General features: G+C 39.9%; 3 protein-coding genes across 12 annotated transcripts; 1 reads left to right on the top strand and 2 right to left on the bottom strand.

Annotated features, from left to right (window-relative positions):
• Positions 1-835: 835 nt before the first annotated feature.
• LOC136245698 (dual specificity protein kinase shkB-like) lies at positions 836-25,650 on the bottom strand. Of its 3 annotated transcripts, XM_066037184.1 has the most exons (4): positions 24,483-25,649; positions 4,472-4,591; positions 3,555-3,638; positions 836-1,895 (listed from the first exon to the last, which is right to left on the bottom strand). In XM_066037184.1, exons 1-4 carry the CDS (start codon positions 25,443-25,445, stop codon positions 933-935), a joined length of 2,130 nt encoding a protein of 709 aa, XP_065893256.1. In that variant the 5' UTR covers positions 25,446-25,649; the 3' UTR covers positions 836-932. The 3 variants fall into 3 exon arrangements, with proteins under 3 accessions (XP_065893256.1, XP_065893257.1, XP_065893258.1); XM_066037185.1 differs by lacking the exon at positions 3,555-3,638; XM_066037186.1 differs by lacking the exons at positions 3,555-3,638; positions 4,472-4,591 and having other exon boundaries at positions 24,483-25,650.
• LOC136245943 (uncharacterized) lies at positions 9,453-12,743 on the top strand. 7 transcript variants are annotated; one of them, XM_066037395.1, is made up of 11 exons: positions 9,453-9,724; positions 9,791-9,922; positions 10,005-10,049; positions 10,142-10,265; positions 10,310-10,410; positions 10,463-10,853; positions 10,916-11,100; positions 11,447-11,527; positions 11,663-12,013; positions 12,065-12,133; positions 12,178-12,743. In XM_066037395.1, exons 1-4 carry the CDS (start codon positions 9,465-9,467, stop codon positions 10,152-10,154), a joined length of 450 nt encoding a protein of 149 aa, XP_065893467.1. In that variant the 5' UTR covers positions 9,453-9,464; the 3' UTR covers positions 10,155-10,265; positions 10,310-10,410; positions 10,463-10,853; positions 10,916-11,100; positions 11,447-11,527; positions 11,663-12,013; positions 12,065-12,133; positions 12,178-12,743. The 7 variants fall into 7 exon arrangements, with proteins under 7 accessions (XP_065893467.1, XP_065893468.1, XP_065893466.1 ...); XM_066037396.1 differs by having other exon boundaries at positions 10,109-10,265; positions 11,800-12,013; XM_066037394.1 differs by having other exon boundaries at positions 11,800-12,013; positions 12,178-12,741.
• On the bottom strand, positions 12,042-14,277 carry LOC136245941 (uncharacterized). Of its 2 annotated transcripts, XM_066037390.1 has the most exons (5): positions 14,172-14,277; positions 14,008-14,124; positions 13,323-13,409; positions 12,996-13,270; positions 12,042-12,948 (listed from the first exon to the last, which is right to left on the bottom strand). In XM_066037390.1, the coding sequence occupies exons 1-5, from the start codon at positions 14,271-14,273 to the stop codon at positions 12,741-12,743; spliced, it is 789 nt and encodes a 262-aa protein (XP_065893462.1). In that variant the 5' UTR covers positions 14,274-14,277; the 3' UTR covers positions 12,042-12,740. The 2 variants fall into 2 exon arrangements, with proteins under 2 accessions (XP_065893462.1, XP_065893463.1); XM_066037391.1 differs by lacking the exon at positions 14,008-14,124 and having other exon boundaries at positions 14,172-14,266.
• Positions 25,651-26,609: the final 959 nt, after the last annotated feature.

Genomic DNA, 26,609 nt, shown 5'->3' with positions numbered 1-26,609 from the left:
ATTGATATAGCTACAGAGTAATTGAAATTATCACTGTTAGCATAATTTGTTTGTTCGGTATTGTGCAATTACACTCCAACTTATTGATGAATATTCACCTATTTGTGTGGTGACTCAAGTCATACAATGGACATTACGCTTTCTCCAGAGCCCATGCTATAACATTAAATTTATTAAGTGATATTGTCATACCATGTTATCACTTAGATTCTATTTAGGCTGTTTTGGGTAGGTAATAAATCTCATATACTCCACCTTGTTTTCTAATATACTACACACCTTCAGGCACAATATAACAACATATGCTGAAAATCTAGATTTATCCAATGAGTACGCATTATTAACAATGAGTACACTTACTTGTGTCACATCACATACCTATTGCATGGTTGCCATGGCACTAGTAATATCATGAAAAAACCAGCTGATTTGCTGATGCTAAATAGCAGAAACAGCCATGGATGAGGTAACTAATCTGAGTGTAATGTAAAACAGAGTTATACAGGTCCAATGTGGAGTATATGGAATTTGTAAACTCTCAGGGCCCTTAATGGTGCCCTTGTTTTGCTCATGCGCTACAGATTTAGGCCTTTGGGTTATAAATCCACATTGTGCCCATATAACTATTACTTGGGAAGCATCACTGCATTGTTAATATTGCTTTATCCTATGTAGTGCATGACTTGGTAACTATATAGCCAGATATAAGCTATGCTTCATGCTCTTGAGTGTGCATACCTTCACAGATAAACATGGCTCACTATATACTTGATCTAGCATAACTATAAATCCCATTTATATGTATGCACTTATAGCAAAGATGACTTCAGGATCATGTGATAAATAATGCAATGAGGAGACATTTTATGGGTCATTCCAACAATTATCTGTCAATAAATATAATACTGTGTAAATTAGTGTATCATTAATGGTTAGTTATGTACAATATGTCCTATCTCCACTGTAGACATAGAAGATGATAAGGCTGATACAATACTTCCTCCTTTAGTATATCCTCCAATAACAATTATAGTGTTACTGTTGATAGTTGCTACCCCAACATTAGATCTAGCACTGGTAAGGGAGTCAACTAGTATCCATGACTTCTTTGAAGTGTCATACAGACTGATATCTGATGTGGGAACACCTTTAACATCACCACCAATGATCAGGGGAGGGTTGGAGTATGGCACGGTAGTAGTGTAGTAATGTAAACATGATGGCAGCTTCTCCCACTGACTGGCTACTTGATCTGATGATGACATTGAAGTAATGGCAGCTACTGGTATTTGGTGTGATCCACTGCCATGCCCATCAGCATGACCATATCCCACTATGAGTAGGTGTTCTCCTGCAATTGTTGGTTTGATGGCCCACATTGGAATGGGTAGACAAGCAGAGACTTCTACCCAAGATGTATTTTGTCTAAAGTTCATCACCTCAATACTGTCATCAATAGTGGCCTCATCTCTCTTTCCTCCAATGGCAATCAACTGATCTCCATAAGTCACTACTCCAGGCTTATGACGATTCTTCATCATATTTGGGTAATAGCTAATCCAACAGTTACCGTCTTTGTTGTAGGTGGAGACCTTGTTATGTATTTTCTCAGTGATGGCATCTCGTCCACCAAAGATTGCCAGATACTCTCCTACCATACAGAGGACTCCACGGCGATGATCAGGATTAGGCAATCTATCCCATTGGTCAGTGGTAAGGTCATAATGAAACACCTGACATTGATTGGCCTGAAGTGAGTAAGTACCAGTCACATAGACATGGCTACCATCCACTGCTATGAAGGCTTCGAATATTGGGGTTGGAAGGTTCGCACATTTTGTCCACTTTAGATGATATTGTTGGGATTGCAAAGCCTCCACCAGAGAAGGTGCATCCTATGGAAAATTTTGGTTAGATATCATAATTATAGTAACTAACTCAACTGAAAGACATCTCAAAATGCAAACATTTGAGGATTTTGTGTATTAAAATTTAAATACAGACCCTTATTTGTCAAATTGGCTTCAATAAAAGCAATGAAAGTAGTGAAATCTTGTGCCTCAAAATTTTATGCAGTACAAAATTTGACATTTTATGTAGCTAAACATTTTGCATGAATCAATTTCTTTCACAAATTATATACCGTATAACAACAGAAATTGGTGAAAGCACTATTTGGCAATTTGCTACAACAATTTGCAGTTGGTGAGATTTTAATTTGGTGAAAGGCTCTGATAAGTTGGCACTGCACTGTTGCACACAAGATTGTACATGTTATAAGCTGACAGAAGGATGAAGCATGCATGCTGTACAATTCTTCTTGTGCTTAAATATACAAGGCATGAAAATGATATTGACAATTAACTTTTAAAATTGGCAGTTTGGTGATGATTCACCAATTTTCTTTATAACCAAATTTGTTGTTTTATGGTATTCATATGACTTCACAGCTAATCTTATTGGGGCGAGCCTGAGCGAGCCCCACACTAGCGAGTCGCCCACGTAACTTTCGTCTCAGCGACCATGCCCAAAAAACTACAGAAGAAATCGGAAAGAGACCCTGAAATAAACGGACTTACCGTGAAATAAACGGCGTAAATCACAGCACTTCCATATATGTTCGTCTCATCGACCATGCCACGGAGAAATATACGATGTAGATTACAGCACTTCCATATATGTTCGTCTCATCGGCCATGTCACGGAGAAATATACGACGTAGATTACAGCACTTCCATATATGTTCGTCTCATCGACCATGTCACGGAGAAATATACGCAGTAGATTACAGCACTTCCATATATGTTCGTCTCATCGACCATGTCATGGAGAAATATACGACATAGATTACAGCGTATGAAACACGTGTATCAGCGCGTGAATATGAAAACCACCTAAGGTTGGCTAAATGAATGCAGAAGAACGGCTTAGAAGAAGGAGACAGCTGTACAGATTGAGAAGGGACCGAGAAACACCAGAAGAAGCTGAAGAAAGACGAAGGAGAAACAGAGAATACTCCAGAACAAGATATGCTCGGCAAAGAGACACAATCTTGCAGCAGAGAAGGCAGAATTAGTATGTAAAATAATGAATCAGTCACACAACAATAACATTGATTTATCTACATAATAATTTTGTTTGCTTGCTTATGCTTTACGTTGTGTTATCAGATTTGTATATGACCACTATTGCTGCTATGCATACTCCCATTAAATATGTTCAGGCTCGCCCCACGATGCTGTTTGCATCTGTCTAGTATATAGTATGTGATACTTATCACAGGTCATTCATGAAGAAAATATGGGACTTACTATACTAAATCTGGAAGGAAAAACTCCTGGCTCCTGGTATGTGTAATGCAGGACTTTTTACCGGAGAAGTTAAAATGCATAGTTGCTGACTTACATGCTACTCAATTGACTTTATATAATTATATACTTGTGCTGCTCTATTCTTACTACACACTCATTCAACTAGCCTCGTCTGCCTTATTTTATTATATCCATTTATAAATCGTGTATAGTTATGTACTACATGTATACACCATAGTTTACCTGTTGTGGTGCCGATTGAGTATTCTTTGTAACATGTGCTCCTTTAACTTGATTGGCTAATTTGTGTACCTCTAGCTGAGAAGCCTGTGCATGGGTAAACACAATTTTTGTATGAAAATCTAGTGGCTATTATTACATGCTAAGGAGGTATTTGTTATAATACTGTAAAACACAAACACACATAAAAAAGTATTTTCTTGGTCGTTTATTCCCTGTCAATGTTTTAATACATGAATTTTAGCTGGCATTCCCGGTCACATCATTACAGTTCTAAAAAATACATGGCAATTTGTTTTCATGAAACCATGCGGGAGTATATATATAGGAAGGGAATTTTCTTTGAAATTTGGATTTCTAGCAGGTACCAACCATTTAGTGTGTGGTGAGCAGCAACTTGCAGTACAGCACAACACTTTAACTAACATTCATCTCTCCAAGAAGATACACAGAGGGGACATGAACCCTCTTAAAGTTTTTTTGAAAGATTAATGGTCAGGAGCAGTCAAGTATAAAGCATTACTGTAATCTTTTCTTGTAGTGGAGAATTGAATTTCAGGATTTTTCATTCTCATCAGGGAAAGAATATTTATGTAGGCAAGACATTGTCTCCCAATGGCTGAAGGCTTTGTTCCTAGACTCTCACAATCTGCAACTCAGCACTGCTGCCTTTGTAAAATTCTGGCCATGCATGTGAGCATGACATTGACATTTTAAAAGTGTATTAATTTTGCAGGTCGCATTTACTGCAGAGCAAACACACGACATGCTATAGCTAATAGAGACTATATAAGGTACTGATTATCCAGCGCTACAATGCTACAGTTACTAATATCATAACATACATACATCTGCTATAAATCAAGTTGTTTTTAACTACTTTTTAAATTACTATACTTGTATGATTTACGGTAACTAACGTTTGGTTGTTCTTGGTCTTGAATAGGAGGAACACACTCTTTACGTGGTCTGGAATTAGGGGCACCAGGAGATAGAGCAACAGTATTCACACATGGCTTGACATCCACTGATGAGGTATGCTACACAGCATAACAATGGTAACATGCCAACAGGTAATCACTCTGCTGTGAAGAAACCAAATCACCATGCTTAATATAATGAAATGAAATGTTCATTATTGTACCTTGAGTACATTCATGCAGGAATTATATTGCTACAAAGGTGTTAGTTCAATGGTGGCTCCAGGTGGTATTTCTGAGTAGTAAGTAACTGATCAAATTCCAACACAATACTGTACTATTAGAGTTATTGACTGTACTATTAGAAAGTAATTCCTATACATGGGGGGTGCTTCTGTGCCCTTCTAATTTAAAGTTACCCAAATGCCCATACCATTTAAGTACTAGACATATTAAAAATAAGAAATAGGGATCGCTGAAAAAAGCCGCGAAACAAGAAGGGATCGCTGGGGTGGTAATGTAAACCACAAATCCCTATTTGACCCTCTATTTATAAAGAGTCAAAATAGGGATTTGTGGTTTACATTACCACCCCAGCGATCCCTTCTTTTTTCGTGGCTTTTTTTCAGCGATCCCTATTTCTTATTTAAAACTTTTAATTTTTAATATGTCTAGTTTGTGTACTTTTTTCCAAATCCATTTATGGATTATAAGTTAATTGGCACATTAGTGTAGTAAGCTAACAGAGATTCCTCAGTTTAGAAGGTTAACTCAATAACTAGATATCTTAACGCATTATTAATTTTGTATTTATAGAGAGTGAAAATAGGGATTTGTGGTTTACATTACCATCCCAGCGAAATTTTTAATATGTCTAGTTTGTGAACTTTATTCCAAATCCATTTACGGATTATAAGTTAATTGACACATTAGTGTAGTAAGCTAACAGAGATTCCTTAGTTTAAAAGGCTAACTCATTAGATATGTTAATGCAATATTAATTTTGTAATCTATGATAAAGACTGTATTTTCATCCTGATTTGTACACACACAAAATATAAGGCAGGATACATTAATTCCTAGTCTATACTCAGTGTTTGAGCCATCATCGTCACACTTGGTGCCATTGCTGAAAACACACTGCTATATGAGCTACCTACCTGTCAGAAGAATTACTGATTGTGCACCTATCATACAGGAGACAGTGTTGATGACAGCACAGGAGACTTGAAGAAGAACTTGACAAGATGTCTTGGGTGTTTATTCTAACAGAAGGACAAGAATGAAACTCTATGATATAAACTATAAGAATGGTAACTGTTAGTGTTATAATTCCTGTAGAGTCCAATTTTTTTTCAAAAGAGAAGATAAATTTTCACGTGATATAACGATGCATACATCAAGCACGTGCATTATAGGTGTAGAGTTGTCTAGCAGTATAGGTAGTGAAGAGATAGCTACATTGTAGCTGTAGGGCTATTATTGTAGCGATGACACTTTACAACACCTTTGTATAAATGCACGTATGAACAGGGCTGAATACAGCAGCAACCTTGTGAGTTGGTATTAATCAAGCTAAATAGGAGATGGCTAGGCTTGGCCGAAAAGTCTTCCTATACCAGTGTCTACATGTACAAATCATAATGTCACTACTAGTGGCCAGTGGCGTAGCCAGTCTTACATGATTACCAGGGATTTGGCAGTCATTACCCATGCATGCAGGAGTATTTTAAACTGGCATATTGAGTTCCAATTGCCAGGACTTAGACTGGGCTCTAGCCCTGGAAAGCCTAGGTATAGCCTGCTAGCAACAGTAAAGTGGAACACCATAGGTATGGTCAGCAAAATCTGGTTAGCATGTAGTCATAGCTAAATGTTTGCAACTGTCAATGTCACTAGCTGATCGGAGAATGTGCTAGAATAAGTACACAGTAGCTAGTTACAGTGACATAAGCACAGTAACACATAATCCTCCCATATAAGACTGTCAGGCTTCACACTCTATGACATGAATACCATATGGGAGGGTTGTTGATGATATGTGGTTAGACCAACTTTTCAAACACACCTTAAGTAGCTAAAGTCTTTGAGCAGGCTGTAGGACCAGGTGTCCTACAGACCTTCAGCACTTGTGCTGTAAAGCATTAATAAATAAACTAGTGTCCATTTGGTTCTACTTGGGGTACTTAGAGATAATGAGTTACTCTCTGGAATTCCTATGGATATAATTAAATGAAAATAACACGGAGAAAACATCCTGACCACCTGGTAGACTCCTATAAGCGTTCGAGCGTAAATCGGATGGCTGCAGGTTCGAGGCTACCTAGGTCCAGTCATGGATTTTTTCTCCTTTCTCCAACTTTTCAAACACACCTTAAGTAGCTAAAGTCTTTGAGCAGGCTGTAGGACCAGGTGTCCTACAGACCTTCAGCACTTGTGCTGTAAAGCATTAATAAATAAAAAAATAATAATAATAAAAGACCACAAAATATTTTTAAATGGTAGGGTTGTAATAAACACCCCACCCAACCTTTTTTGCATGTGAAAAGCAGCCATGATATCAGCGCTACCATTTATCTTCCACCTATAATGGACAAAGAAAGCACTCACTGTGATGGCTAGGAAGAAGAATAAACTGGATGCCTTGCATGCGCGCTAGAAAGGCTTCTCGTAGCAAAGACAGGCAGCTCACCATGGCGATCCTGTAAGGTAAAAGAGTGCTGCACAACTTCAATCTGCCATCGATTAACGTTATAAAGGCTAGTTGAACAATACGCATCCCTGAGAACACAAGATCCTGTAAGTTTGTTCTTGTACGGCTTCTTCCGTATACAGAACAGCAGGCAATGGCGAAGAACTTAGACTGCCAACGCTCAGGATGGCGCACGCTTGGACATTGCCATGAATGGATTTTGGGGTGGTCATTATGAAAAATGTTATACGGACGTCAGAGTTTTTAACCCACTTGCACCATCCAACAGTGGAACCACCCTTCAATCATGTTACAGGAAACACGAAATAACAAAGAAGAGAGCTTATGAGTTGCGAATCCGTGAAGTGGAACACAATTCTTTTACCCCTCTAGTGTTCTCTGCTTCTGGGGGAATGGGCCATGAAGCCAGTGTATTTTAAAAGCGACGGGCGAGTTTATTGTCTGACAAATGGAATGACCCTTATGCCACAGTACTAGGGATGGATTAGATGTAGATTGTCATTTTGTTTGCTGCGTTCAGCAATCCAGTGCATTAGAGGAGCGCGATCTTCACAAGGTCATTACATCAAAAGTGCTCCTGTGGCCTTGGTGCAATCAGAGACTCAGTTTTTGATTTAATTTTTTATTTGTATGTTCTAATCTTATTTTCTTTATATCTTCAAAATAAAATAAAATAAATTATCGAGGTGGAGGCCGGTTAGCGATCTGTGGAGTACAGGTTAATTAATGGGTCATGGACACGCGGAAGGACTCAGTGAGTAAGGCTGTGTAGTTTTTATCGTGAAGAAATGGAAGCCTTGGGCTGTACACGAGTGAAACAAAATAATATGAACAATTTGCGTAAAATTCACAATTTTTGAATGTTTCTAAATTTCGTCTAGACCATTTTTACTGCTATATCACCATTTGTCTGAGTTCAGTGTTTGATAATAAGCCTTCTGAGTGTTGTTTTATGCTCGAGTCTGCTTTCTAAGGCTGGTTTTAGGTGACTGCTCTATTAGGATTTTCAAAAAATCCACTGCGATCCCTATTATGAACCCACTATCGTGGTTCATGATACTTTCCAAATTTCTAAAAAGTTTATGTACCTTTAGTGGTTCAATCATTTCTGAAATTTCGTTCATTGCAGGTCGTTCATCTGAGTCATCATCCAGACACCTCTCAACCAGTTGCTTCAGCACATTCACACCTTCCGTAACTTTATCCAGGTATTGCTGACGTCTCTCTGTTTCACTAAGAGCTACAAGCTTCTTGGTTACTGGGTCTCGTCACTTTGGACCTACTGGAGTCGGCCATTCTTCACTGAACACATGGAGTACTATCCCACCAAAAGAGAATACATCGACAGCAGTGCCATAGACTGGATTTGCTTCCATTGTCTCAGTGGGCATAAAATCAACAGTTCCTGGAGCAGTAGTCAGCTTACTTACAATGACATTAACCCTACCTCATTTTTCACTTTGAGTAATACGGATACCACCAGAGGTCACCACCGTAAACTATTTAAATTTCGATCTCGGCTGCTAGTGAGGCATAATTTTTTCACCAACAGAGTAGCTAGTTAATTTGTGGAATTCTCTTCCAGCAGATGTTATTTCTGCACCAACCGTGGCATTGTTTAAGAAGAATCTTGATGATTTATGGAGAACAACAAGATATGGGCACTCTCAAAGGCCTACGGCCTAGCTTGACAGTCTTGTACTGCCAAGCAATTTTTGTCCATTAATAATAATAATAACAACAATAATAATAATAATAATAATACTTTTTGTTTGTCTACTGTCTGCACTGATCACTTTAGCCACACCCAAGTCTCCGATCTTAGCTACAAGCCTATCTGTTAACATCACGTTGTCAGTATAATATCTATGACGTTGTTGGGTGATAAATCACGGTGGATTACTGGTGGTTTACGCTTGTGGAAGTAGCTCAATCCGAGGGACACATCGTGCAAAATAGATATCTTTCTTCCACCCTTTTCTCACAATTATGAAAGTCAATCCTATACAACTCAGCTTTACAACAAGGCTCAAAACGTTCCCGCAGGGCTTCTCTCACTGCTTGGTAATGTTGTCAAGTCTCGTGAGCGAGACACTCGTAGGCCACGTGAGCTTTCCCTTTCATACACACGTGCATCCACAGCAATTTGTCCATGTCACTCCATCAATTAAAGGGACACTACGACCACCGGCGTGCGCATGAAACCTTTAAAAAGTTTTACAACCTGTGAAATCATAAAATATACGTATATTCACGTGTTCACACCGTTTTATTCTAGCAATGGCGCAGCTGCGCAACCGTACCGGAAGACCAAGAAAGTATCTTGAAGGATGGGGAAGTGCCAACACCAGGATTTACTTGGCCAAGGAAGTATTTTGCCACTGGCGAACCGCAAGAGCAAGACTGCATTTTACTAGTGATAGCGAATTTGCGAAGTATCTGCTGAATCTCCATAACAGCACTGTTGACGACGCGCCTAATGATTCTTCAGTCAGCCATTCTGCTCACTCGCCTTTTCGCTCACCTGGAGTTCATATTCCGTAAGTTGTTTAAATATCCCTAGCGTGTCTTGCATATTGGGCACGTGTATCGTGCATTATCCCTAGCTCTCCTTCAACCTCTCTTGATTTCCCTGCCACAATAGCAAGTTCCAACCTGGAAAGCGTTGGTTTACCCCTTTCTTCTACACCAGTTGGAATTGGTGCACGGCGTCGTTTGCCAGTGGAAGACATGATAAGGTAAACTCATGCTTGACCCATATCAATGTGTGTATGCAGCCATTGTAAACAGCAGATACATGTGCATATTCCCATATTGTAGGAACTCTGTTGGAGTTGAGCCAAGTTGCAGTGATGGTGAAGAAACGTATGTATAAGTATATTTGCAACCTTCATAGTATACTGTCAAGTGTTGCAAATTGTCAGCTACTGAATTAAACACAAGCTATAACCACACAGCTGTGCTAGCTGAACAATTAGAAAGCAAGGAACTAGGTGATCAATTGTTTAGCAACTGCAGCGAACTTTATGTGACACAGTCACCGTTTACTGAGGCGAAAAGAGAATTAGAGCTGGAATCAAGGTGTGTTGGGTCGCTTGCTTACTGTGAATAGCTTAGCTGCTTAGTAATGATGAAGAGGCTGAGGATAGAGATGATTTTCCCAGCAATATTGTGAATGAGGAATGCAATCTGCAAGAGGATGCTGCAGAATTACCTGAATCTTTTGGTATATCCATTTAGTGCCAGATAAAATGTAAGATACATACTTGTCATTACAGTTGAGAGTCGTGAGGAGGTGAAAGTTGTTTGCTCACTTTCCAAGCTACTGGAGTTAGTTGGAGACAAATGTAGATTTTGTTCTCGCAGTTGTACTGTAGCTCAATCTCACATCAGGTAGTTGGATGTACTTTAACTGTAAAGTGTCTCTGTGAGATGGGTCACACATTCTCATGGACATCTTCAGCAACCATTTGCAATGCTGGAAACTCTGAAATGTTCCAGAACCATCTTGTGTTTGCTGCTTCAATTCTGCTTAGTGGCAATAATTACTATAAAATTCAGCAGCTGTACAGAATTTTCAACCTTAGCTTTATATCACCTACAACCTACTTTTTGTACCAGCGACTGTGTTTCTGTCCCACCATCAAGCATTTTTATGAACAGTCACAGGTATAGCATTGATGTTCATCCTATCTGTGAATTTAGATGCATTCTTTGTTGCATGTATTTAGAATTGCATCATCCAGGAACTTCATGATAAGAGAGTGGTACTCTCAGGAGATGGTCGCTGTGATTCACCTGGCAAATGTGCAAAATATTGTACATACTCACTCATGGACCCTAAAGTACTTGGAGGGTAAATTAAGTGTTGCTGAAGTAACGACTGATTCTTCAACTTCAGTCACTACGCTGATGGGTAATTTTTTGCCTTATTTGTAGTTTTGTAAGAATGCTGCACATGCATATTGTAGATTTATTGTAACTACAAATGGTACAATTGGTTATTTACGTTTTGAAGAAATAATTTCCGCTCTCTGAATTTTGGAAAATCAACCATATAGGTGCATGTGAAATAATTAAGAATTTTCATGTTAGTGGGTTGTTCATAATAGCAGGGCTAGTTTCTCATAATTCAAGTTATTGAGAATGGCTTATAATCATGTATATAAAGTATGTTATTTGATCATTAGTTATTTTAGGTGTCAAATTATTGATTTTCCAAAATTCAGTCACGTATAGCTACTTGTATGTTTGCATTGCAGCTACTGATTATCCGAATGTGCACCACTCCATGGGGTGATATCTGGCACAAGGCAAAATTACCGAAACGAGTGTTACTGAAGGTAATATTCGTCTTGCATGTATCACACTTGTTTAGGTTTCTGTTGTGTCAAATTTTGAAATTGTACAGTACCTATATTATAGACTGTGTTGATTGTACGATGAAACTTGCCACGGTATACTGAATACTGTATTAGGCTGGCAAAATGAAGGGGATGTCCAAAATTGCCCTGTGGAGTCCTAATGTAGTTAATCATTTTTGGCATTGCTGCAGTGCCTGTGATGGTAATACTAAAGGTAATTACCATAGTGTATAAATGGATGTTCCATTTAGGACACAAGGGGCGAGGTGTACTGCATCATGTACAAGACGTACATGAGTGGTATCAGGGTGAGTGCGACCACAGTGCATTGACAGAGCCACGCACAAATCAGCAAGGAGCAGAGTTGGAGAATTTCAAGTCAACTAATGCTGACTTCAGGTTGATTCAATCAATTATCATTGACCAACATTGGATGAAGTCCCTGAAATATTATGACAATTTCAGGTGTTTAGTGATTAGCAGTGTGATTATATTTTTATTGTATATTCACTTTAGACACACAGGAATGCTGGAAAGTTTCCACAATACACTGCTTGCTTATTCTCCAAAGCGCTGTGCTTTTCAGTATGTGATTAGTATCTTATAAATAAAGTACTTTTATTCTTCAGGGATGAAGCATACAAATCAAGAATTTTTTGGCAGTCCCGGACCATAATTCACACCTGAATCACCTACCAAAGCAGAATGAAGACTGCTTGTACCAATACCATCGTCGATTTCGCCAACAAACAAAGAACTGGGATGTTGTCCGTGTACTTGAAAAGAAGCAGTATGAATACATGCCACGATTACTGCAACAGATAATTGATGATTGGATAACCTAAACGTCAGATTTTCGGATGAAGAATTCCTGCTGTGGAGCAAAAACCAACCACCCTTTATGCATACAACGCACCATTGCAAATACAGACCCACCCGACACATACACAATTGTGCAGAATAAGAAACCTAAATTTAAATAAAATTACGTTGTGTGAAAGACCATTATGCCTTTTTGAAAAGTTGTTGCTTTTGAAAATGGGTTGGTTGGTTGGTTGGTAAAATAGAATCCTTTTTATAGATATGATAAAACGATTTATCAAGACAAATGTTTAGATCCAAGCAACAATTATCGATTGTGTGATGGATATGGGCAACACTTTTCAAATAGGTATATATTGGCCTTATCATTCTAAAAATCCCCATCTGGGGCAAGGTAGTGATCCCTGATCTTCCAAACAGCACAGGCTGGTGCTACCTTCCTGTTTCCTTGGCCAAGGTAACCATGGCAATACATGATGACCTGCCAATATGCAGCTTTCCTGTATGCCTTTTCTGAGAAATCCCTCTGATCACCATAGAAGTCACAATGTCCAAGGATGCCAACAACCAGCACATGCCTGTAAAATAATATGCTGATAAGGAAGTGTTGGTAAATCAAACTTACCTATTCAATGCAATATCATAAAAGCCATCTTGTTGTGTAAAGCAAGGCCTACACTTGCAGCACACATGCTCCTGCTCAGTTGGCGTCTCTCTGCAGTAACCACGCTTGCACCAGGAAGGGTTATTCTGTATCTGTGGTGCTGGATCACCAGGGCTACTCCCTCGTTGTTCCTCTCTATGCAGTAGTGACTGAGCCAACTCTACACTGCCCCTCTCCCTAAGTAGAGCAATAAGTAAGGCATCTTTTTCATCACTAGTGAGTGATTGTACAAGGTCCTATTATGAAATATTATATTATTGGTAATTCTATAGGAAGCCAAAACTTTACCTGCACTCCCCTCCTGTGCGTTTCTAACTTGCTCATCGCAGCAATGTGGGCAGCAGACGGTCCCACTGCAGAACTTTCAGCAGTGGCCTTATTGAAGGGTAGATATAGCTATGTAACTTATGCCGCTATTGATTTTATTATGGCAAATTATATAGTGCCAGCAGTCACGTGCATTTTAAAAAAACTTAGACAAAAAACCTAAGAAAGCGAAGGAAAAAAAGAAGATGTCTAAGCGAGGGCTTGAACCCGGGCATCTGTACTCATAAGCAATATTCGTAACGATTATACCACCGGTGCTGCAGCTACTTTCCTCCTTTAGTTTCTACCTTATAAACATCCGACTGAAGTGACTTCTATATATAACAAGAGTGAAGAAGAAACCAAAGCTGAACCCTAACCTACCCCTAATGCTAAGGAACTACTTTTCGCGTCCCCTAAAGTTGGATGCTCGGGGCAACCTACTAGACGCGTGCCCTAAAGTCGAATGTTCGGGGAAACCTACCTACTAGACGCGTGCCCTAAAGTCGAATGCTCGGGGAATATTGGACGCGTACCAACTCTAGCTCACCTAGACACAACTGGTTTGTTTGATAGTCCAGTAAATGATGGACTTGTGCTGGTAAATAGCCGTTCACGTTCGTAACTGGTGCCGGTACTATATCCACTTTGTTTTATTATGGCTTACTTTATTCTTACATTTACCGGCTTTAAATTTACAGGAGCAGCTAGCAGTACAAAACACTCCTTTCCCTTTGCAAGGGCATCGTGCAGTGCATTGGCACGTGGACTTACAGCTGCAGCTCTGTAGTGTGGAACCAATGAGCGATAGTTAGATAAATCAAAAAATACCTGTTCCTGGTCACTATCAGTTTCGGCGCTACTCTCGCCTGATACCATACCTTGGCCCCATTCACCGCCGCCGCCGGAACACCACAATTGTGACATCTCCATCCTCGTCACCATCTTACAGGAAATAATTATGTCATGAATGCATTACGCATGTATGTTTATATACAATGTGCACGCCGGCGGTCGTAGTGTCCCTTTAATTACAGAAACAGTTTCAAAATGATTCACCCAGTGATCAAATCATCCATCACCACTGAAGGTTTCTGGGAACAGGAGCGGACAATTTTGCTGCATTTCAGGCGATCGCTATTGTTCACACTCTGCCTGATCCCCGGACAGAGTGGTCATCGCTGCAAGGAAACACAAAATACTAGAATCAACTGGAAAACACTTCTGTAATACGTGAGGCTAAAACCACTTATCTTAGGCTGCTATGTCTCGGGCTAGGGATAATCCAAAGCTTACAGCTTATATGTGGAAGTGTGTGAATAGTGTTATTGGTCATGACAAATCTCATATGACAGGGCTTCCACAGAGTATATTGTTAGATGTTATTAATGACTTTTTTCAGTCAGTGGCAATTAGTGCTCAGCATCTTCCTGCTGAGGCTTCTTCAAGTGAGAATATTAGTGATCAATTTATGTTTAACCAGATCGATAATTCTACTGTTTTTGCCCACCTGCCATCTCTTGATGTGAGAAAATCCACTGGCCTGGATGATTTATCTTCTAGATTTTTAAAGGAAGTTGCTAATAAGATTGCTGAACCATTGACTAGTTTGCTCAATTATTCATTACAGCAAAAAGTTGTGCCATCAGCTTGGAAGAGATCTCACATTACGCCTGTGTGCCCCTGATGACCCCTCTAATTATCATCTTATTGCTGTTGTCCCTGTGGTCGCTTAAGTTTTGGAGAAAATTGTCTCTACACAACTCGGCCAGTACCTTGAACAGAACAATTTGTTGCACCCACACCAGGGTGCTTATCATTGTGGTAAGCCTACTGAAGATATTTTGTTATTGGCAGTCAATCATATTGCTACGTCATTGGATAAAGGCAGTGTAGTTTGTGCTGCATTTATTGACTTGAGGAAGGTCACTTGATCACTGCCTGCAACTACAAAGAATTTCTGAACTTGGTGTTCACAGTACAGCAGTGGAATGGTTTAAAGATTATCTGTCTAAACGTTATCACAGAATTAAGTCATCTGCTACATTTTCATCGTGAAGACTTATGAAGGGTGGCATGCCCCAGGGGAGTTCCCTGGGACCATTGTTGTTTTTAATTTAAATGAATTTCCTTCCAGTACAGTTGGTCAGTGGTCTACTTTTACAGTATGCAGATGATACAACTATTATTTGTACTGGTGCCACCCCAGCTGCTGTACAAAATACTATGTGCTCTCAACTCTCATTAATACAGCATGGATTTTAGAGTAAAATGGAAATTAACTTTAAAAAATCTTCCGTTATGTGGTTTAAAGCCTCCAATCGTTCCACAAAGTTTACACATCCTCCTATATCTGTTGGTGGTGTTGTTCTACAAATTACTGAGAAACAGAAGTATTTAGGACTTATTTTTGACTCTACTATGTCTTGGACCCATCACGTTGCTAACGTGTGCCGTAAAATGTCGTACTATATATGTTTGCTTAGGTTTCATTGACATGTTATTGACAATAGCTTGATGAAGATGTTATTGGAATCCCTGGTATTGTCTCATTTGTCTTGCTGTGTAACAGTTTGGGGACCATCACTGGGAAGCACTCTACTGCAAAGACTTCAGAGGATGCAGAACCGTGCAGAAAGGTTGTGTTATGACCTAAGGAAATATGATCATGTGTCTGAATTTTATCATAGATTGCAATGGTTGCCACTGGCTTATTTTATTCAGTTTAAATCACTGTATTTAATGTACCACCAAGTTAATGTATTCCACTTGAACCACTAATTGGAACTACTTATAGTACAAGGACACCAGTATATTTTGCGAACATATACCTATGTTCCGCTTATGCTTTACTCAACGTTTTTTTCGTTATAAAACTATTCAATGGTGGAATGCATTACCATCATCTGTAACTGACTGTATTAATTCTCCATTTTATGAGTACGTAGATGTCCTTAAGCGACACTGTGACTCACTCCTTTGATAACATTAACATGATTGTGTAACTATATGCATTTTTTTTGTGTGTGTGTTGTAAGTTGCTTACCTTGGTTGTCTTTGTATTGGTTATACCTTGCTTTGTTTAGTTTTGTGTGTATTATCTATGTATTGTAATGTGTCCCTCCGGGCAAGGAAGAACGGCTGTAGCCGATATCTCGGAGGTTAAATATATAAATTTTAAAAAATCTAAAAAATTTAATTCATCTTAACTGGTACCATTACTCCACAGTACCACAGAGATCCACTTGTACAGTTAGAAAAATGGTAACCCTTTACTCAAACTAGCTGAATCATTAAACCATCCATATGGCTACTGTTTTAAACTTCCAATCGAGGGATCAGAGACACTCCCTCCTCTAGACTCCTACATATATGTGAAGTGGACTGAATATGGTGATGAACCTCCTGGGTGGTACAGGGCACGTGTGGATGAATATTTTTTGGACAAGTCTTGCAAGATTGTTTATGACAGCCAAGACAAATTCCTTATTTCAGAAGTTGTTTCTCTTCATGAAGTTGAATGGAAACCCTGTTCTAAGAGGGCTAAGAAGTTTGTGCCCATTGATAGAGATCCTGTCTCTACTAAATCTAATTGGAAACCTTCTCTAAAATTTGTCAATTCAATGGAACATTCTCTCAAGGGATATGCCGATGATGTTACCTTGCTCTCAAGTGATATGATGTTCACAAATCTGTTCTGCATTCATTGGATATTAGAACTGCGGATATTGATCTATGTTTCAAGCCCTCAAAATGTATCTCATTTCTGTTTGATGGCTCCAAACTCTTACTTCAAGGGATACCTTTGTCCAAGGGATCAACATGATCAATCACTGAGGGGCAAACCAAATTTTTGGGAAAAGCTTATTGATGTATCCCTAAGTGCAACCAAGAAGGCTGCAGGTAAGAGAATGATTAATCGTTTGACTGATTTGCTAACTGAAACTGACTTACTTCCTATACGTGGTGAATATAAACTCTGGATTTACAGGAACTATATCATCTCTTTACTGCGATTCCATTTGCGTGTAGATGCAGTTTCTAGCTGGATTATTTCAAGGTTAGAGTCCATTGCCACTCGTTTCCTCAAGAAATGGCTTAGGTTACCCCGTAGTGCTTCTAGAGTTATACTATACTATCCAGGAGTTTGTTGTCCCAGTATCACTCATGTATTCAGGGAGGCAAAGCTCAGTCTACTGTCCTGTGTCAGTGTTACTTCTGATCCTTGGCTCCAGGAGTTAGGCCTACAGTTACACCTTGGAAATGTTACATTGCAGATTAACGACAATGAATACTCCATCTTGGCCAATGCACGGAAGCAGCTATCTGTTTTACCATCTGCTCGTTCCTTGTATTTAAAGCTAAAACTCAGCTTACACAGTACAATAAATCTCAATGTGAAAATCACTTGCAGACACTCACTCTCCAATCCAAGTTTGGTTGCTCTGCTGAATTGGAAAGCTCCTGCAAGACTTGGAATAGGCTACTGGCTGGGTTTCATCCTGGCCAACTATCATTTCTCTTACGAGCCGCTTCTGATACACTCCCCACTGCTATAAATCTGCGGAGGTGGTCAGTACAATGTGATTCAAAGTGTTTATTATGCGATTCCTCCCGACCCACAACAGCTCATATCTTGAATGGTTGCCCTGTTGCATTAAATCAGCAGCGCTACACCTATCGTCATAACCAGGTGCTTTCTGCTCTAGCCATTATGCTTACTAATGCTTTTGCTGACTGTCCATCTATTCAAGTGTTTGCTGACTTGAATAACCACCGAGCCTGTGAAGCTCCTCAAGCTACCATTCCAACTTCGATTCTGATAACTCCATATCGTCCTGATATTGTTGTGTACAATTCGCAAGTCCATTCTGTTGCTATGTTGGAATTGACCTGTCCACTAGACTCTGCCCATCATCTGGAATCAGCACGGAATAGAAAGCAATCGAAAGTTGAATATTTACAATTATTGGCAGAATTTGACAGATTAAGTATCTCCAGTTATTATGAAACTATTGAAATTTCAGCACTTGGCCATTACCAACCAGCCTCCATTGAAAACTACTTGAACTTCATCAAATTTTCCAACCCTACCATAACTATCCCCAAATCTACTGTAAGGAAATGTTTAGATGATGCTGCCTACCAAAGTATTCTAGCCTCTGTGAGGATATTTTTGGCTAGGAATAATAAAGAGTGGCTGGATGTGACTAGTATTAGTTAATTTATATAGCTTCTTTTTATTTTACTTTTATATTCACACCCTTGCCATGCCCACGCAGGTTCTTCCGTAGGACCATACACGTGGTCGCATGTGACTGAGGACTATCACACTTTCTGTAATTTATGTACTTTCATCACTTCATACTTAATGGTTTTCTCTCTGTGGCTGTGGTAGATAGTTCTCCTGACAGCTTATCCTGTACGCCACTGTGACCATAGATAATGTATGCGTTCCTAATGGATTGGAAACGCCCGTTAAATTATTTTGCTATCCTAGTTACAGTGCACCAATACATTAGGAAATGTACAGAGTGGCTGTTTGGCTTTCTCTGGCTTGTTTGAAGGTCAGTTTGAAGGCATGGATATTCCTTTTACATTGTTTATTGTGTTACGTTGTGTATTGAACAAGACCACAGCGTGTCTGTGGACATTGGGAGAAATGTTGTTTGTGACAGGTGACAATGGTAGGTACGCACCAGCTATTATTTCAGCAGTAGTACTATTAGCCAACTTCTCATCACCGCATTTACACAACCAAAGAAATGTGTGATACATTGAAAAAGATTTTATGCTACAGTACTGCTCAGCTTGAGCTAAACAATTGCACAAAGTAGTACCTGTTTTTTGAAGTTTAGTCGAAACAGTGGAAATATACAGCAAAGCAATGAATATCTAGCTAGCCAACTACACTCTACCTGCTACAAGTGGTGTAAACAGCAGCAAGGAAACAACACTGCACTTTCTGTTTTTTCAGGAAATTTGCACAACTGTTTTGAAACACCATATTTCACCTTTGAATCTGAATTTTCTTACGCTATTGTTTACTACTCTCCAGCGTCCCTACCCAGTCCAGCCTCCTAGGTGGTAACTAACCCAGCTGTAAACAACAAACACTAATTTGCTGGTTACAAGAACAGTGAAATCTTCCACCTGTTGAGGCCATAAAGTTTACGCACAGCAAAATGAGGATGTCCCATGATGTCACTATGTAAATAATACGGGCATTTCCAATCCATATGACATACATTATCTATGCTGTGACAAACCCCATGACAGTGTACTTATCAGACGTGTTTACTAACAACTCAATGGTTCTTCATACAACAACTGGCCACCAAAGCATGACACGTGTGTAAACTTACAAGTGCGTGTTGATTACCTTACAATAATATAAATATATACCACTATACAAAGTCTGTTACATGTGATTATAATGCCTGCTGCTAACTACATACTACTAGTGATGCACCGATACCACTTTTTCACTACCAATCCAATACTGATACATTTGAGGCTGGAAATGGTTGATACCGATCCAATACTGATACTTTGCCTTACAGGAATTTCTCACTAATAATAGTTAATAAACCAGCTTACTTTTGTGGCAAAGCTAGCAAAAGTCTATGGCTTTAATGAATCTTATTTCATGGCTTACTGCTGTTTCCACTGTACTAATAATGATAACTGGCTGTTTTCAAAGAATTCATCACTTGATATCAGCTCCCATTCAATGCGCTGTGTACACCACCATCTTGAAAAGTAATTAAATGATGTCATTTAAAGTATCGGTTGGTATCGGGCATTGATAGCTGTAACTGATACCGTCAAAATAAGGCCAATACCGATACTAGTATTGGTATCAGCAAGAGGTAATATTGGTGCATCACTATACTACTGCTATTATATCCACTGTAAACTATTTCTTATACATCCCCACCAAGCTTTTAAGATTAGGACATCTTTGGGTGGTGGACTGTGGTAGAGACAAAATGCCCTTGCGACATCATGCAATTAATTTTTCATGAGGCATGTATGGAAAAGCTTAATAGTGGCCCTGCCAGGTAAGGTCTTCAATAAGTTTCCTCCTGATTCTGCTTGAACATTGTGGACGAGTCCACTGATGAGGACTGGGTAGTGATGATAAAGGTATTCTGCGTCGAATTTTTGATAAGGACATTCCCTGACGATGTCTTGACTGGTGATATGGTCCAATTGCATATGTGTCCCATAAATTTGTTCTAGGATTCTGTAGAGCTGCTTTAGATCATAGTTGTATGTCCGGTAGAGGATGAGCAGTTCTGTTGTAATACCTTGTGGTCTGTTGTTGCAAATTTTCTGGCCTGATCATGTATTAGGAGTGGTGTGGGCAAGAAGGGTGTTCTGGATTTGGCATTCAAACAATTTCTATGTGGGTGACAGTCCATCTGGTGCTGAAGGCATATTGCGATATTGTAACAGACTCTGCACAGCTTGTCACCATCTAAATATCTACCATTCCATGTGGCACGGATAATTTTCTTCGTGAACTTCACCATGGCTTCTGCTTCCCATTACTTTGTAGGTAACATGGAGATGATGTATGGTGATGGAACTTTCACTGTGTGGCAAACTGTTGAAGCTGATTGGAAGAAAATTGTGGTCCTCCAACTGACCAAAATATGTCTGGAACTGCGGTGCATGCAAACAATTCTTTTAATACAGTGATCAAGTCAGTGGTGTTAGCAGATTTGCCCATGGGAGCTGCAGTTTGCCAATCTGTGTTGCAGTCCATGATAACAAGGTAACATTGGTCTCCATGATAACAAAAGTCAACTACCAATTCTTTGATAGGATGGGATGGATGTGGCTTTGTAATCAGTGGCTCTTTGGTGTGTGTTGTCATTATGAGCCTGTCATTATGAGCCTGACATTGTGATACAACGTTGTCAATGTCATTGTCCAGGCCTGGCACGGCCAGTAAACTGTGAGGTGCGCACGTTGCTTGGTGCATACAGCACCTTGGTATGACTCGTGCAGCTAGTTGAGGTTTCCCAACGCATCTGGGATGGAATTATGTAGTAGGGCGAAAACCTCATACAATAAGGTTATCATCAATTGTCAGCTGATGCCATGCCTGCCAATAACATTTACAAGTCTCTGGCAAGTATATATATATATATATATATATATATATCCTCTGTGGTTTGGAACCCCTTTCATCACAAGACTTTTCAATTGCTGGTACTCTTCATCCTGGCTTGCCTGTTATCATAAGTTTTGGAGTCTTACACTTTGTGCTGCTTGAATGCCAGACCCTCATCTCAGAAATGGAATATGGTCCTCCTCACATTCCGCGATTGCATCATCTTGTGTCGGCTCTTAGCATGATGGTGCGTCTGGTGCTTCATTAGTACTGCCCGTGCACCAAACTGCTATAAAACTATAAGCCATTAGTTGGGTCAGTATAGGCATTGCAATCTTGGTTTATCGATTTCATCCAGGCGGTGGTTGTTACGAGTAGGCACCAAAGGGCTATGATCTGTGATGACTTGGAAATTCTGCAAACCACACAGAAACATGTTACACGTCATGATTGCCCATGCAACAGCTAATAGGTCTAGGTCTACAACAGCATGCCTGGACTCTGCTGGTGTGAGAAAATTCCTGCTTGCACCATGGACCATTGTTCTGTCCCTATTTGATGTAATTGTAAGATGACATGTCTAGTGGCACCTTGTTAGCCTTGCCAATGTAGGGATCTCTGTAAGATGCTCTTTCGCCTTAGTGAATGCTTGTTCATGCACACAGAGAGGGTGCAGAGGTACTAACAGTGTAGCAATCATGTCTGTGCAGGATGAAAGTTGATTAACAACACGAGTGAAGGTCTGAGTGGCTGGAAAGAAAGGTGGCATCAGTGATGGATGAGTCAACATGGTAGCCATCATGTGACAAGTTGAAGCCTGCAAAGCTGACTGCTGTCTGGCAGACTGTGTGGTTGAGTGATATCAGGCAGTCTTTACAATGTTGCAGAAACTGTTTAACACGTGCAACATGACTGTCCCTGCAGTAGTGGTGTGTGATATAGGACACTTTCCTATCACGATTATTGCATGCAACATATCACGATACAATATATATCACGATACAATATATATCACGATATACAAACTCATCACTCAGCTTGTGTACTTACACTGATGACACTTGTGGCACTGATGTACTAGAAGTACAATACAATATGGTACATAACTAGCATACACCATTGCAAGCTCTTTTATCATAAAAAAGTAGAGTGTACAATGACATCTAGGGTACATTTTTCTCTAATTATAGCTAAAATCTATACCTAGGCTTATATCACGATATAATGATTCTATATCATATCACGATATAGAAAATTTTTTATCATGATATATCGATATATATTATATATATATATATATATATATCACATATCGCACGTCACCACCCTGCAGTGTTTATCATGCATTGCTAAATCATCCACCACTCTGTGGAAAGCTGATTAGCCTTCACATGCACCTGCTATGCAAAGGTTGTGTTCTGCTATGAATGACACATATGAGGCTCATAAGTACTTAACCCTCCCAAACAAAGTAATAAGGTTGTATACAACTGAGTGGACATCGGTGGTACCCCTTTGCTGCTGCGTCAATCACTGTGAAGTATTTTGCTTGTCTGCAACTGCATCTGCAGGGATTGAAGATTGGTATCACCCTCATCTGACATACTGGTTTAGACAGGAAAGGTCCACACACATGCAGACTCTATTTGACCCACACACAAAAAGCTGCCCATATTTTATGAATCAGAAACTTATACACCCACACACACAGTGATAGCTAATAAAGAGATGAATACTTGGGGTGAATTTTATTTGTACAACTTAATTAGGGACTACAAAGTTACAATACAATGATTGGCATATCTACTAATGAAGCATTGTGCACTAAAGCCAGATTTCAGCCACAAAATTTAGACAAAACAACAAATTTTAGTTGTGTCAATGTGACCTGATATTGGAAAACCTAACTTTTGAGCACATTGTACATTCATCTCTGTCTAAAAATTTTCACACTAATATAGCCTTAGTCTGCTTTCTGTAGACAGACTTCATGCATGTCAAAGCCCACACATTGCTCTAGAGGCACTGAGAAGACACTGGGGCAAGTCGTGACTTCAGACTATGTTATTGGCTTGGAGTGTATGGCAAAGGTACGAAACCTCTGTGTGTGTGTGTGTGTTTCACTGTTTTGTGCAATTGTGGCCCATCTAGAGCTCTCAGGGGTGGCCTGGAGATTGCCATGGCAACACTCCACCATTTTGTGTCCCTATGAAATACCGTTTATCTTGTAGCCATTTCATATTGGTGTTACTTTGAAACTTATTTGGTGCCCAGAGGAAGGCTGACACGAAGTAAGCACTATCAAAAATATGTTACAGTGGAACCTTAGTTATCCGAACCCCTTGGGACCAGGGGTGGTCCATAAGTCTGAATCTTATAAATAACCTTGAAATAGCATAAAGATTTTTTTTTAAATATCAGTATTTCAACTACCCTAATAGAACAGTCACTACTCTAATAGAGCAGTCATTTCCGTAGTTCGGTTAACCAAGAATCCGGATAAGTGGAGTCCGAATAACTGATGTTCCACTGTAATTGCATAGCTTACATTCCTTGAATTGCTGGAAAACAATGTCTAAACCAGTGTTGTAGATTGTAAGGTTCCCAGGAGACATTTAAAAGTCTTTACGATGGATTTTTGTCCTCTATTTCATATAGTGAGCTCTCAATCACTTCAATAAGTCTCCTATGGACCGTGCAAGTTGATTACACTGTTGGATTTAGTGTAAGAAATGTTTCAGATTGGCCCGTATATTTTAGCAATACCTTCCCAAATAAGTTCACTGTACCTCATGGCTCACGTAAACACGTCGGATCTCCTCTGTTTGGTGCCCAAAAGGTAGGTTTTCTGAAATCAGGTTACTATATTATGCTGTTTCCTTTCATTTGATGCTCACTAATACAACCAGAGAGTTGTTTTCACACTATGGTTACAATTTTTGATGTATGTTCTATTAGGATTTTCGCAAACAATTTCTACCATGTGCCCCACAATTATGGTTCACATAATTTCTTACCATTAGTGGCTCGATCAGTTCAGACACCTCTTGTATTGCAGGACGCTCATCAGGATCATCATCCAAACACCTCTCCACCAGCTCCTTAAGTGATGCAGCACTTCCTGTCATCTTATCCAGATATGGCTGTCGTCTTTCACCTTCTGTTAATGACACCATCTTTCTTGTGTTAGGGTCTCGTTTCTTGTGACCAAGTGGAGCAGGCCATTCCTCACTGAATACATGGAGGGCTATCCCACCAAAAGAGAACACATCAACAGGAGTACCATAAATAGGTTCGACATCATCCAATGATTCCGGTGGCATAAAATGAAGAGTTCCGGGAGCTGTAGTTAGTTTGCTTCGTGTCTGCTTACTCTCAGCTCTTATAGCCTTGGCCACACCCAGGTCTCCGATCTTCGCTACCAGCTTGCTTGTTAGCATGACGTTATTCGAAGAGAGGTCACGATGGATAATAGGTGGGTCACTGGCATGGAGGTAAGTTAGACCAAGTGAGACGTCATACAAAATAGAAAATTTTTCTTTCGTGGCGATATTTGTCTGGTTATTTTGCACGAAAGAGGCGAGGCTGGTATCCATCAATTCCATCACCATCACAGGGAGACTGTCGGGCTCCTCAGAAGGGTAGTACACGCCCATAAACTGGACAATGTTCGGATGGCGAATATCATTACAGCGAAGGCATTCTCCGATGAAACTATCCTTCACCGCCTGGAGGTCTGATCCACTGATCCCATTGAGAAGAAGTGGGTGAATCTCTTTGGCGGCGCAAACCAGTCCGCGATACTTTACTGTAAAAACTCTACCGTATGCGCCACGTCCCAACTCCTTGTCGAGTGGTACAACTCCTTTCAGAGTAGCTTCTTTCAACTTGCCACTTGTATCTTTGGCAGCCATTTTCGAAAATACCAGGAAATGGGCGAAGCTGCATATTGTACGTAGAACCGTATTATATGGCTGCATGCACAGTGGTCTATTAGACTATTACCCTAATAATAGACTATTAGGGTGTCTATTATCTATGCTGACACTCATCTGAAATAGTTGCTTCAAGGGGGTGACACACAGGCACCCACTGTACGTAGATCTGCGACCAAAGTCTAAGTCAAAGCCACCAAAATCGTGCCAATTCAACGGTCAAGGCCAAAGACAGGAACGATTCCGTAACACGGAATTAGTGCACAATAGTATACGGAGATGTTGCGAAACCACTAGCTACGCAGTGAATGAGGTGATTAGTGATTGTAGTGAATACAGTGATTGTGGTGAATACAGTGATTGTGGTGAATACAGTGATTGTGGCAATTGTAGTGATTATAGCGATTGCGGTGATTGTAGTGAATACAGTGATCGATTGTAGTGAATGCTGTCACTGGGGTGATTGTAGTGAAGGCAGTGATTGTATAATTATAGTGATTGCAATCATAGGCGGCGGAAAGGGGGGGCTACGGGGCTAAAACCCCCCCTCGGTCTGCTGAGGGGGGGCTTAGCCCCCCCTCAGAATGATATCACACCGAAATTATCTTTCTTGGAGTGGGGCTGAAAACCGTGATAAAGATCGAGATACTCTAATAGAGCAGTCACTCTAATAAAGTAGTCAGTGTGTAGTGAGCTATGTAAGGATTTTTATGTAGTTTATCAGCTAGAAATGGTAGCTGGTGAGGTGGAAAGCTCTTGTCAGTTGGTTGTGACCTTTTTTTTTTTTTTTTTGGTCTCACCTTACCAAACTATAGAAATAAGTCTGGGTCAGCTCAGCCCCCCCTCATATCAACTACTTCCTCCGCCGCTGATTGCAATCACCTCAGTCACTACAATCACCGTATCCACTGCAATCACCACCTTCACTACAATCACCCCAGTGACAGCATTCACTACAATCAATCACTGTTTTCACCACAATCACTGCAAACAATCACCACAATCACCGCGTAGCTAGTGGTTTTGCAACATCTCTGTATACTATTGTGCACTAATTCCGTGTTACGGAATCATTCCTGTCTTAAGCAAGTACTTTGAAAAGGGTAAAAGCTTTCATCCCACAATCGAAAAGTGCTGAAATATCGTCGCTAAGTCACCGGTCAAAGGTCGAAAAAGGCTCTTAGTCCCAGGTCAAAGCGAAATTTCGGC

Source organism: Dysidea avara, chromosome 15, assembly GCF_963678975.1.
Source record: "Dysidea avara chromosome 15, odDysAvar1.4, whole genome shotgun sequence".
In the NCBI taxonomy this organism is placed as follows: Eukaryota; Metazoa; Porifera; class Demospongiae; order Dictyoceratida; family Dysideidae; genus Dysidea; species Dysidea avara.
The sequence above is the reverse complement of the archived record's forward strand: the minus strand, read 5'-3'. Positions and strand labels throughout refer to the sequence as shown.